This window comes from Lynx rufus, unplaced genomic scaffold, assembly GCF_022079265.1.
Source record: "Lynx rufus isolate CCGP_SWC_20201006 ecotype Redwood Valley unplaced genomic scaffold, mLynRuf1.p SCAF_24, whole genome shotgun sequence".
Taxonomy (NCBI): domain Eukaryota; kingdom Metazoa; phylum Chordata; class Mammalia; order Carnivora; family Felidae; genus Lynx; species Lynx rufus.
Window position 1 is genome coordinate 13,902,609 of NW_025814839.1, and position 12,273 is coordinate 13,914,881.

The window sequence follows — 12,273 nt, forward strand, 5'->3', positions numbered from 1 at the left end:
GGTCAAGGGTGTGAACATTTTAGGAGCTCATGAAACATACCGCTTTCCAAAGGACGTGTTACCGTTTTAACTGTCAGCCTCACCATACCCTTGAAAGGCATGAGTTGGATGACTGTTGGTTGAGGAAGGAAAATCAATAATTTTTAATAAGCCTAATAGACTGCTGGAGACATAAATAGTTATGTGCATATTACATTGGGGTGCTTCTGTTTGCTTAATTGGGGATAATAAAAGCTCAACAGAGTAAGGTCAGGGAGCTGGCCATCCGAGTCTGAGGCCACAGCTTTGCCTGCCCTGGCCCAAGAGCCGGTATAGGCACTGATGCTCAGCGAATTGGCTTCAGGTTCCTCAAGGGACCCTTGCAGGTAGATGATGCTTGCTGAATGTCTTACACATGGCCAACAGGAGGGGGCTGCTCCGGGAGGTGGCCCAGAGGTTCTGCCCAGGTCTGGATGCTGGATGACCAGTAGTTTACCCTATGTCACAACTACCTTGGACTCTGTCATAGTAACTAAGCTGCCATGAGGCCCCAGGGAGATTCTTCAGGGGATGTCCAAGATTTTTCTCTTCTGACCAACAGCACCCCTCCTGGACACAGAGAGAAACTTCAGGTGCATGGATGGGGCAATTGACTTGAGGGAGCCAGCTAGGTTTGTGCTCTGCCTCACTGAGGGGACTGCTGTGGAAACTGGAATGCTATAAGGATGTCGCTCTTGAGAAGAGAGCACCATGCTCAAAAGAAAAGGTAAAGTAAATATCACATTCTGACCTTCAGAAGAAATTTGACTAAAATTTAGTCAAGAGAGAAGAGTGACAGGGATAGGCCATCAGGGAACTCAAAGCTGCCCACCAGAACTGCCCCAACCACTCCCCATGGGTCCCCCAGGGGCCCACTGCTAGGGCACTGGCAACCAGTACAACACAGAGTGAAGGCCAGCACCTCCTGCTCCAGGAATCCTGCTTTGGAGGAAGTGAGTTGGGGAGAAAGATAATTGCACATAAATTCCTAGAGTTCTGGTACTTGTTAATGATGCAAAACTAGAAACCACCCAAATACTCAGCCGTTGGGGAAGAGACAAGCAGAGGAAGTGCAGTCATGCCGGGTCATCTTAGCTTGCCCGCCATTATTAAGTGAGCCCCAGGGGTCTTGCACAGGAACCCAAGGGCTGCCGGGGCCCACCCCACAGCCTTGATCAGAATAGATTTATCTGTTTCAGGATTAGGCTGACACCTAAACACGTGTTAGGTGTTACAAGAAAAACCCTTTGCTGGTTAAAACCAAGTTTCAGAGTCACTTAACTGATCTCTTAAGGACCCTCACAGCTTTTAGTCTCTCATTTGCTCCTTCTCTCATCCAGATGTCTGACTTCCATGTGCTGGATGTTGCAGATAAGAGTCTTAGGTATCCTCAGTCCCCCTAGCAGGGGCCATGACAGGGAAGGGAGCTTATGCTGGCCAGGCACCTACTATGCTCTGGGTACTTTAGAAGAGGAGCTTTTTGGAATCCTGACAATTATAGGATGGAGGGGAATTATTACCATCTCAGTGTTCAGAATAATAGCAGAGAATAGTATTTTACAGCAAAGCAGCTCTTTAGGGGGAATTTTAATTGACGTTGAGTAATTTTTTTCCCACAGAAAAGTTGGGTAAATACACAACACACAATCCCATACTCAGATTTGTAAGATAACCTGGTGGCCGCAGCTGCGCACGACAGTTTACTAAACCCATCTCGGAACCCTGCAGCCTGGCGGTGGGTCTAAGATCGCTAGGTCCCAAGAACCCTCCCAGATCCTGCAAGCTGAGAGACCTGAGTGCTCCGATGGTGGCTGAGGGGTTGAAGATGATCTCAGCCCCGTTGATGCTGTACATGAGCCAGTTGAGAGGGTGGTGCCGCCCATAGCAAATGTTCACCGCAATCCTCCCGAACTGAGTCTGGAACACGGGGTGTCCGAGGTTTCCCTCCATGTAGTAAGTTGACTGAAAAACAAGGGCCATATGTGAAAACCTCTGGGCTGTACGATTTCTCTTTCCTTAGACTTGACGGAAAAAATAAAATATTCCAGTTCTCTAAAAGTAACAGTCTTGGCTGTGACTCATGTCTGACTTTAGCTCAGGTCATGATTTCATGGTCCGTGGGTTTGAGCCCCGTGTCAGGTTCTGTGCTGATAGCTCAGAGCCTGGAGCCTGCTTCAGATTCTGTGTCTTCCTCTTTCTCTGCCCCTCCCCTGCTCACACACACACTCTCTCTCTCAAAAATTAATAAACATTAAAAAAATGTTTTTTAATCGAAGAGGGGCTCCTGGGTGGCTCAGTTGGTTAAGCAGCTGACTCTCTCTGCCCCTCCCTTGCTCATAATCTGTCTCTCTCTCTCTGTCTCTCAAAAAATGAATAAATGTTTTAAAAAAATTTTTTTTAATTGAAGAAACCAGACACAATAACTATAAGCCAACAACTGGGAAATCACCATGGCTTAAGCATTTACCCACAATTTCTTTTGTGGCATGTCAGAAAAATCCCCAAAGCAACTTCCCACAGTATTTTAAGGATAAACTTTAGTTAGGTTTCAATCGTGGTACAACTAAAGGCTAAAGTTTGGTCGATGTTAACATGAGTTAGTCAATGTCTTCACCAACCACATGTTCCTATAAAGAATGTCAGAGCAGAAGGGACTGGAAGCTCATCCAGAGCAACCGTCACCTGCTAGGGGAAAACCACCATGGCCTCAGGGGGCATGTGACTTGCCCAGCTGGCCTCTCTGCCCCCTTGGGGTGCTGGCCCTGGGACATTTTCATGGACGGCACTGAGTGGGGGCTAGAGGACTAGTCAGGGTCCCAAACAGATACGATTCCAGAACATTTTGCCTCCTCCCATTAATCTCAAAATTTGTCAGGGTCAGGCAGCAACCAGGATGTGCACATGTGGTGGACACTGGAGTAGATCCTGGTGTGTTGAGACAAGCCCTTCACTATCTGCTGGGAGCTAAAGATTAATCCCAGGGTAAACAGGTGATGAGCACGTCTTCCCACCCGCACCTCCAGCTGTTACCGAGAAACACTCGGTTTTTCTTTCTCCCCAGGAAATGTCATCTCCCTCTATAGATCCTTCTTTGTCCTCCTGACCAGTCTGAGTGTGGCTGGAACTCCCACAATCAGGGAGGGCAGCAAAGGACTGGGGAGATTGCATTCTGAACAACTGCATTCATCGCAGATCAAGTTCAGGTTTCATATCTTAGGTATTAGCTGGAGTTTACTTCCCTCCTTCAAACATCCACCCCTCTTCATCTAATCCACTCGTGAATTGGCATTAACTCATCAAAATAGCTCCCCTGATTTATACCTTGATCATGGGCACAAAGCTCTACCTAATACCCCTGTGCACAGACACGCACATTAACCTACTGCCATCCCACACATTGACATGGCTAAGACCTCATGTGACTTACAGACAAGGACCCCCTACCTCCCAAGCAAGGGCTAGCCTATGATGGGTAAGGAGCTCAGAGCCTGAAAGGGGCTGAGGAATCATTTCACATTTGTGCATGACTTATTTTCGTTTTAATCAATATATTACTTACCTCAAAGACAAATTTCAGAAAGCCACATCAGGTTATATTAGAAAAAGAAATACCCCTCTGTGCTTGGTGTTTGGGACTCACCCAGGACTCCCACCAGAATCCTATCGCCCATGTGATGCAGGACAATGGCGGCACACCCCAGAGCACTGCAGCCACACAGTGTTCCAGCACTGTGTGACATGACATGATCCAACACAGAGTTTTGCTCACAGAAAGATCCACAAAGGCTGCGCTGGCTCACCTCATTGAAGTCACCCACTCTGGGGATGTGGTTTTTCCTGGTCTTTCCCAGGACAGCTCCAGAATTGGAGATCACCACAGCTGTGTTCCACAAAATGTCCCCATGCTCTCTGTCTCGTTCCAGGATGGGGGATACCACCACCATGTCATGCTTCTTTGCCAGCTGGAAGAATGATGAATATAGCAGAGTCCTACTTTTAAATCAACTGTCATAGTTGTTTTTATTGAAGAATTAAATGATCCTACTAAATAATTAGACTTGGTTCAGAGCTATCTATCATTTTTATTTGTTCTTTGGAAGAATGTCAGTGTTGTCCTGATGCCCAAGCTTATTAGCTAAATAAGAATAATCATCGTCCTTGTGCACTGTTGGTGGAAATGTAAAATGATGCAGCAGCTGTGGAAACTAGTATGGCAATTTCTCAAAAAATTAAAAATAGAACTACTATATGATCTAGAGGTCCCACTTCTGGTTACATATCTGAAAGAATGGAAAGTAGGGTCTTGAAGAGATATTTGCGCACCAATGGTTATAGCAGTACTATTCATAAGAGCCAAAAAGTGGAAGCAACCCAAGACTCCACTGATGGATGAATGGATAAATAAAATGTGGTATATCTGGGGTGTCTGGCTGGCTCAGTAGAGCATGTGACTCTTGATCTCGGGGTTGTGAGTTCAAGCCCCACGTTGGGTAGACATTACTCAAAAATAAAATATTTCTAAAAATGTGCTATGTCCATAGGGTGGAATATTATTCAGCCTTCAAAAGGAAGGAAATCCTATCATCACATGAATGACATTGATGTAATCCTTGACACGGATGAGCCTTCAAGACATTATGCTACGTGAAATAAGCCAGTCACAAAAAGACAAATTCTGAACGAGTCCACTTCCGTGAGGTATCTAAAGTAGTCAAATTCATAGAAACGGCAAGTAGAATGTTGGTTTCCAGGAGCTGGGGGTGAATGAAGAGTTGTTTGATGGGTACAGAGTTTCAGATTTACAAGATGAAAAAGTTCTGGAAATCTGTTTCACATTACATACATATACTGAACTATACTTAAAAATGGCTAAGATAGTATATTTTATGTGTTGTTTACCACAATAAAAAAAAAGAATATTCATCATACTTCTCATCTATAACCAACCAAGTCAAACCAAACCAAACTCTTTGATACTGAATTCCTTTTGTCTCAAGTAAGAACATCAGGACCTGGTGACAATTAGGATGAGCAGCCCCAGACGGTCATTTGTCCTCAACTCTAACCAGCCTGTCACTATCTCTGGCTTTAATGACAGAGAGAGGAAAGGCACAGTGGGCAGAGGTGCTGCTCTGAGCTACGGAAGGGCGTCTGTGGGTCTTGGGCCCCTCTTGCAGACAGGTGTCCCTGGCACCAGCTCTCATCCCCACTCCCCCTTTCCTCTTCCTCTGGCCCTGGTTCAAGCGTGTCATCTACAGTCACCACTTAACCAGTCCCCTCCTCTTTCATCCATAGCACAGAATCAACAACCTGGTGAATGACAGATTTTTTCCAGTAGCGTGAAAATACTGATGTTTGGAATTGCAACCCAATTTTGATAGAATCACTTATGATTACAGTGCTGCTCAAAAAATCCCATATATATATATATATATATATATATATATATATATATATATAATCTGAATGGGACATGGAGAAGTGAAAAAACTGCTTTGTTCAAGGTGAGAATAAGGATGCCATCATTCGTAACCTCTTTGGTGTTAGGGGTTGTGTGTGTGTGATAACTGTTTTATTAGGATAGTATTCACATGGTATAAAATTAGTCCTTTTAAAGTATGCTGTTGGGTGGTTTTCGGTACATCCACGGAGTTGTGCAACCATCACCACAATCTAATTTTAGAACATTTTCATCACCCCCAAATGAAAACCCCATTAGTAGTCACTACCCATCCCCTCTCCCCGCCCAGCCCCTGGCAACCACTAATGTGCTTTCTGCCCCTATTCATTTGCCTATTCTGGACATTTCATATCACTGGGGTCATACAACATTATAAGGTTTTAATAAAGACAAATGAAGACCAATCTCTGTACTGATGAGACAGGCCATACAGAGAAGCTTCCATAACGCAGGCAAATAGCATGGTCAGTAGCAGAGGTTGGAACAAGGACTTGACCTCATCTCTGGTCCCCGAGGGCCACCTCTGCCACTTGCTGCCTATAGAACCCATCATGGGAAGTCACCCCTCCCTGGGCTGCGGCTCCTTCACCTAAAAAAAGCCATTAAGGGCCCTTCTGGCTCTGAAATTCTATGATTTTAAGTGAAAGTACACTAACAAAAGGGCAGCAAATAGTCTTATCTAATCTTATCTGGCAAAACAAGCACCAAATGGTGTGTTTTCCATGGTAAAGGGCCACACCCAGCAGCTGTGGTTGTGCTCTGTGACCTGCACGTGTTTGGCAGCTGCTGTCAGAGGAGCAGTTAATGTTCTACCTTCTGACAGAATCTGGTGGTGGGTCCATCCTCTGCTGACTCAGCAAATTCCGTCCAAGGGAGCTTCTCTCTCGTACAGAAAGCAAAGGGCATAGCTGTGAAGAGGACAAAGTCAGAATCATATCTAAAGCTCATGGCCTTTGACGGGGAGATCCTCGAGACCAGCAGCTGAGGCTCTCCACAAGATAACAAGGCTCCAGTTGTCTCAGCCTGGCTTCTGAGTCCTGTCCCTGAATATGGGCCCCAGGCAGACCCTGACCCTGACCCCTCTAGGTTTCATAACAACACAAAGGGCTGGGCTACATTTTCTTTATGACAGTCTTTAAAACAATAGAAATTAGGGAAGAAAACAATTCAGGTACTTGAACAGATAGATATCTGCAGAACCATTTCATAGCAGCACTATTCACAACAACCGAAGGATGCAAGTAACCCAAGTATCCAGTGATGGATGAATGGATAAGCCAAACTGGTGTATATCCAAATAATGGAATGTTATTCCATCTGAAAAAAACAGGAAATTCTGACACATGCTATAATATGGGTGAGCCTTGAAGACATTATGCTAAGGGAAATCAGTCATAAAAGGACAGAGGCTGTATGATTCCACCTATATGGGGGGACTGGGACAGTTGGATTCATAGAGACAGAAATTAGAATGGGTGGTTGCCAGGGGCTGGGCAGGGAGGCCCAACTTTCAGTTTGGGAAGATGACAAAGTTCTGGAGATGGATGGTGGGGATGGCTGTACAACAGTGTGAACGTGCTTAATGCCACTGGACTGTATAAAAATGGTTAAAGTGGTAAAGTTGATCTTGTGTATATTTTACTGAAGATTCTGAACTGCTGGCCAATTTCTGGGTTGGTAGAAGCACAGCCAAGAGTCCCTGGGGAAACTATCAGAGGGCCGCTGAGGATGGCATGGGGACCCTGGGCATGTTACAGAAACATTCCTCCTCATGGGAATAGAGACACTTCTTCAGGACCAAGAAAAGCCACTTGCTTAATGACCCTGTAAGAAGTCTGGGAACTGCTGGATGATAGGCTAAATGTTCCCCTAGGATAAAAGCATTATTCCCATGTTCTCTGGCTAGATGCCACCAGGGGGTTAATTAAATAAGAAATTTCATTAAATTCATAAACTGATTTTTGTGTGCCTTTTATTTTTCGAACAGCAGGTACCTATATAGGTAGTAACAATACACAGAACACTACACATAGCATGTCCAAAATGATATTTGCCTTTGTGGGGGAGGGCAAGGGCTGCAGTGGGGACGGGCACAGGGATTTCAGGCTACGTGTGTTCCATTGCTCATAACCTCAGCCATACTCTTTAGTGTCCACCAGTCTGATGGTGTGAACTGGTATAGCACCATGATTAAAAATACGCATTTCTCTTATCACCAGCGAGGTGGAGCCCCTGGTCACATGGTCACTGGCCTTTCTGGGTTCATCCTTCAGGCAACCTTGTTCCTACCCTTTGCCCATTTCCTAGTGGGACGTTTTATCTTTTTCTTCTTGTTTTAGAGTATTGAATTCTTTGTTTGAACCAATTCCATGTACTCTTTAGACCTTCCTTCTTCCAATAAGCCAGGTCCATTTCTTTCAGGGGGATTAGTCTAAAGGAAGTTTCCAGATGTTTGCTATTGTTCCCATTGCTCTGAACTGTGTGATGTGAATGGCCAGTGCCTTAAGTGGTCATGGCATGGGGCGTGTGGTCTGTTTGGGGCTACTAATTGTAGCCAACCTTTCTTAAATGTGGACTATGAGCCCAGTAATAGGCAGCTGGTCCTCATATCCTTGCAAAGCAGGGGAGATCTCATTTCACAGAGAAGGAATAGAAAGAAGCATTAGCTTCCCAATTCCTTTAAGTCACAGGATGGCTGGTCCTAAAACGGTGCCAGTGTGAAGAGGCTACCAGTGGCATCACCACTGTCTCGGCCACCTGGATTCTGCCAGCAACAGCCCCAGGGGCCTTGGCACCAGACTCAAGACACTCCAGGCTTGACTTCAGGAAAGAGGGAATAAACTATTTTAAGGAAGCCAACCAAAAAGCTGTTAATGACAAAAAAGGTCCTTAATGACCATTTATTCTCAGCTTTCAGCACATTAGGAGAGATTCAAATACCCCAAGAGAATAAAACCTCCCTTTCTGATTTCATTTCAGGTTGCTAAGCTCTCCAAATTTCTCCATTTCCATTTTAATGGCCCCTTTTCCTGTTTACACAACCACTGTAAACAAACTCTCAAATAAGCATGTGGAATGGAGGTTGGGGGAGGCTGGCTGCAAAGTTCAACTGCAGCTTTCAAATCAGAGGGGAAGAGGGTTCCCCATTTATTGAACTAACACTCCAAATTTAGACCTGGCCTTGCCCTCAGGAGCTGCCAGCCCAGATGAGGGGACTGAATTATAACCTTGTGTGGCTGCACGATAACACAGAGTGCCCAGTTCTATGTAGGGGAGCTTCCAGGGTCCCCCAAAGAAGGGGGTGTCTGTGCTATGCCTGGATGGATGAGTGGGAGCTTTCCAGATCCAAAAAAAAGGGAAGAAGGTGGTTAAACCATCCAATGAACATTTTTAGTGTCTATCATGTGGCAGGGATTGTTCATTAAAGATAAAACAGAGGTGGGGGAATAGACAAACGAAATGTGGTCTATCCATGCAGTGGAATATTACATAGTAATAAAAAGGCAGGACATTCTGACACATGCTACAACACGGATGGACCTTGAAAATATTATACTAGGTGAAAAAAGCCAATCACAAAAGCACATACTTACGTGAGGTCCCTAGAGTAATCAAATTCACAGAGACAGAAAGTTAGAACAGAGGTTATCAGAGGTACGGGATTGAGTGGCATCATTAAATGAGTACAGAGTTTTTGTTGGAGATATTGAAAAAGTTTTGGGTGTAGATAGTGGTGATGGTTATACGACTTTGTGAATGTATTTAATGTCACAGTTGTACACTTACCGATGGGTAAAGTGATCAATATTATGTTATGTATATATTTTACCACAATGAAATATTTTCAACATTAAAAAAATAGGGATGGGGATTGGAATGGGAAAAATAAATAAGCACCACCCAGACAACGACCTCATGGAGCTTATGGTCTAATGGAAGAGTGAGACAAATCAAAAGTGCTGTACCAATGAGTGAAAGTATAAGTAATGAGGAACATGAAAAGCGAGATGAAGTTTGGGGTACAGATGGCAGACTGGATGCACACCTTCGCTCTTTCCTGCAGCCCCAGCAAATGACAAGAAAGGGATATTTATTCAAATGTATAAACCCACAAGGATGAAGCACTGAGAGAAGGACTAGAGCAACAAAACACTGGAGGCTGGCGAGCCGAGGGATGAGGGTAGATACCGTGGTAGACCTAGAAAATTCAGGCTCCCAGCAGTAGAGGAGGATGGGAAACACCCTACTCTCCACCCCATACCCCTGCAAAGTTCAGGAGTCAGAGGTACCACGTGGCTCTGAAGGTGGGGAAGCAGGGAGGGGAAATGGCAAACAAAAATTGGTCAAAAGTCTGCTTAAGAAGCAGGCAGAAGCCCAGATCCCTCCTACTGCACGAGGCCGGCAGGTGTCCCTCCCACCCCAGCAGAGGGCTAGAGGTTCACTCTTGGAGGTAAACAGAAGGCCTCTGGCCGTGGGGAAGTCAGGACAGATGCAGATGAGTAGAGTGTCAAAAACAGAGGGATTCAGTAAACATCAGCACACTGGACCCCTATCCTCTTTCTCTTCTTGGCAGGAGATAAGAAGAATATTCTCTGGGGACTCTGACCAGCCTGAAAAAGAATGACCCAAAGATACTACTATGAGGGATTACCTAACGGCTAAACCAAGTCATCCTATCATGAAGCTCAGTGGGAGAGGAGCCCTTCCCACAGACTCAGAGCTTGCAATCAGCTTTTTAACCCCCAATTCTTAAAATACAATCAGGGGGGAAAAAAGACCAATCTGAAGTAGGAAACTGGCAAGGAGAAAAAAATGCTACCTAATATTGTCAAAGATAAGAGAAAGTATTGTAATTATAAAATAAGAACGGGATGTCATAAAACAGGAACTTTCAGACCAAAAGAACTCTTGTAAATTCAAAATATGACAGGGGAAACAAAAGACCATATAAAAGGCTGAATGACAGATAAAATCTACCAGAAAACTGAGCAAAAAGACAAAGATGAAAAACAGGAGGAAATACTTAAGAAAATTATGGATCTAGTCCAGAGTTGCAACATCCTAATAGTAGGAGTATCAGGAGAGGAAAGAAAAAAGGGAGAAAATCACTAATGAACAATAGATCTGAAGGACCCAAATTTCTAGCCTGAAATATCCCACTGAGTTCCTAAAATAATGGATTAAAATAGGTACACACAGTAGCACCTGGGTGGCTCAGTTAGTTAAACATCCATCCAACTCTTGATTTTTGGCTCAGGTCACAATCTCACGGTTTGTGAGATTGAGCTCTACCTTGGGCTCTGGCTGACAGTGTGGAGACTGCTTGGGATTCTCTCTCTTTCTGCCTCTCCCCTTCTTATGTGCTCTCTCTCTCTCTCTCTCAAAATAAGTAAATAATAAAAACATTAAAAAATTAAAAAATAGATTCACACAATGGCATATCATTATGAAACTTCAAAGTACTAGAGAATATCCTACAACTTCTAGAGAAAAATAATTAATAATAGTTAATGATAATTATTAATAATTATATAAATTATATAAATTATATAATTATATATAATAATATAGAATAAGTATATATAATTATGTAACATATAATAATTATATATATAATTATATTAATTAATAATTAATAATAATAATAATTAATAATAATTAAAAATAATTAAAAAATAAAGATTAAATGCAATGGGTCATAAGTCAAAATGGCTTTAGACTAGTCAACAACACCCGAAATCAGAAGACAATGGATCAACGTGTCCAAACTTCTGAAGGAAAAGTATTTCTAACCCAGAATTCAACACCCAACCAAACTATCAAGCAAGTTGTAGGAGGAACATATTTTCAGATATGCAAGATCTCCAAACGGTTACCTCCTTCCTGTTCTTTCTCAGAAAACTACTCAACCAAAAAGAGGGAGCAAAGCAAGAAAGAGGAAGATGTGGTATAGGAGAGCACAAGATCAAGACAAAGGAACCCCCCAGCATGATGGTGAAGGGAAATCACCAGAAGGACAGCTGTGCAGCCAGCTAAATCAGACTAGCGCAGCCAGAAGGCTCTGGGGATATGTTCCTTCAAGGTGACGGAACCAGGGTGGGGACATGGAGTGAAATAGGTGACGGGGATTAAGGAGCACACTTGTCGTGATGAGCACCGGGTGATGTGTGGAAACTGCTGAATCACTATATTTTACACCAGAAACTAACCTAACACTGTATGTTAACTAACTGGACTTAAAATAAAAACTTAAAATTAAAAAAAAAAAAAAAAAGGAGGAGGTGGAACCGACAGGCAGCTTCACGTGTCTAAAGCTCTTGAGCAGATTCAGGAAGCTGGAAGAAAGCCTGGGGTAGAATTTGGGGTAGGTGTGCAGAAAACAATGTAAATTCTGGGGAAAACAGAAAGTTATTCGGAGAAAGAAATCTAAGTCTAGAAAATGGCTTGCAGAGAACGGATGGAGGATAGGAAGGGTATGTGTGAACAGAGAGGGCAGAGGAGGTGAGGAACTAATGCTGTCTTCTTCCACAGTGGGAAGTTAATAGATGGTGCGAAACTGAAAAATCAAGAAGCAAAAACACAGAGGTAGATTCCTAAAGAACCAGCTCAGAGTAGAAAGTGGTTGCCTCTAGGGAGGAAGACAGCTGTTTTTTGGTAACAGACTTGTAGACCATTTGACTCCCAATTATAAGCATGTGTAACTTTGATAAAGAAAAAATAAAGGTACATGGTACCAGGAGTATATAACCTGGATGTAATATTAGATGGGGAGGTGGGCTCTGAGCTTCTATGTG

The 12,273-nt window shown here is 43.6% G+C and overlaps 1 protein-coding gene across 3 annotated transcripts in view; it reads right to left on the reverse strand.

Moving 5' to 3' along the window:
* The window catches only part of UPB1 (beta-ureidopropionase 1), a 69,879-nt gene that overhangs the window by 7,112 nt on the left and 50,494 nt on the right, over positions 1–12,273 (reverse strand). For 2 of the 3 annotated variants that reach the window (XM_047088433.1, XM_047088432.1), the window contains exons 4-6: positions 6,293–6,387; positions 3,819–3,980; positions 1,811–1,980 (exon numbers count right to left, since the gene is read on the reverse strand). In XM_047088433.1, coding sequence (XP_046944389.1) covers positions 1,811–1,980; positions 3,819–3,980; positions 6,293–6,387 — 427 coding nt within the window. The remainder of the gene's footprint in view (positions 1–1,810; positions 1,981–3,818; positions 3,981–6,292; positions 6,388–12,273) is intronic. The other variant, XM_047088434.1, reaches the window with a different exon arrangement.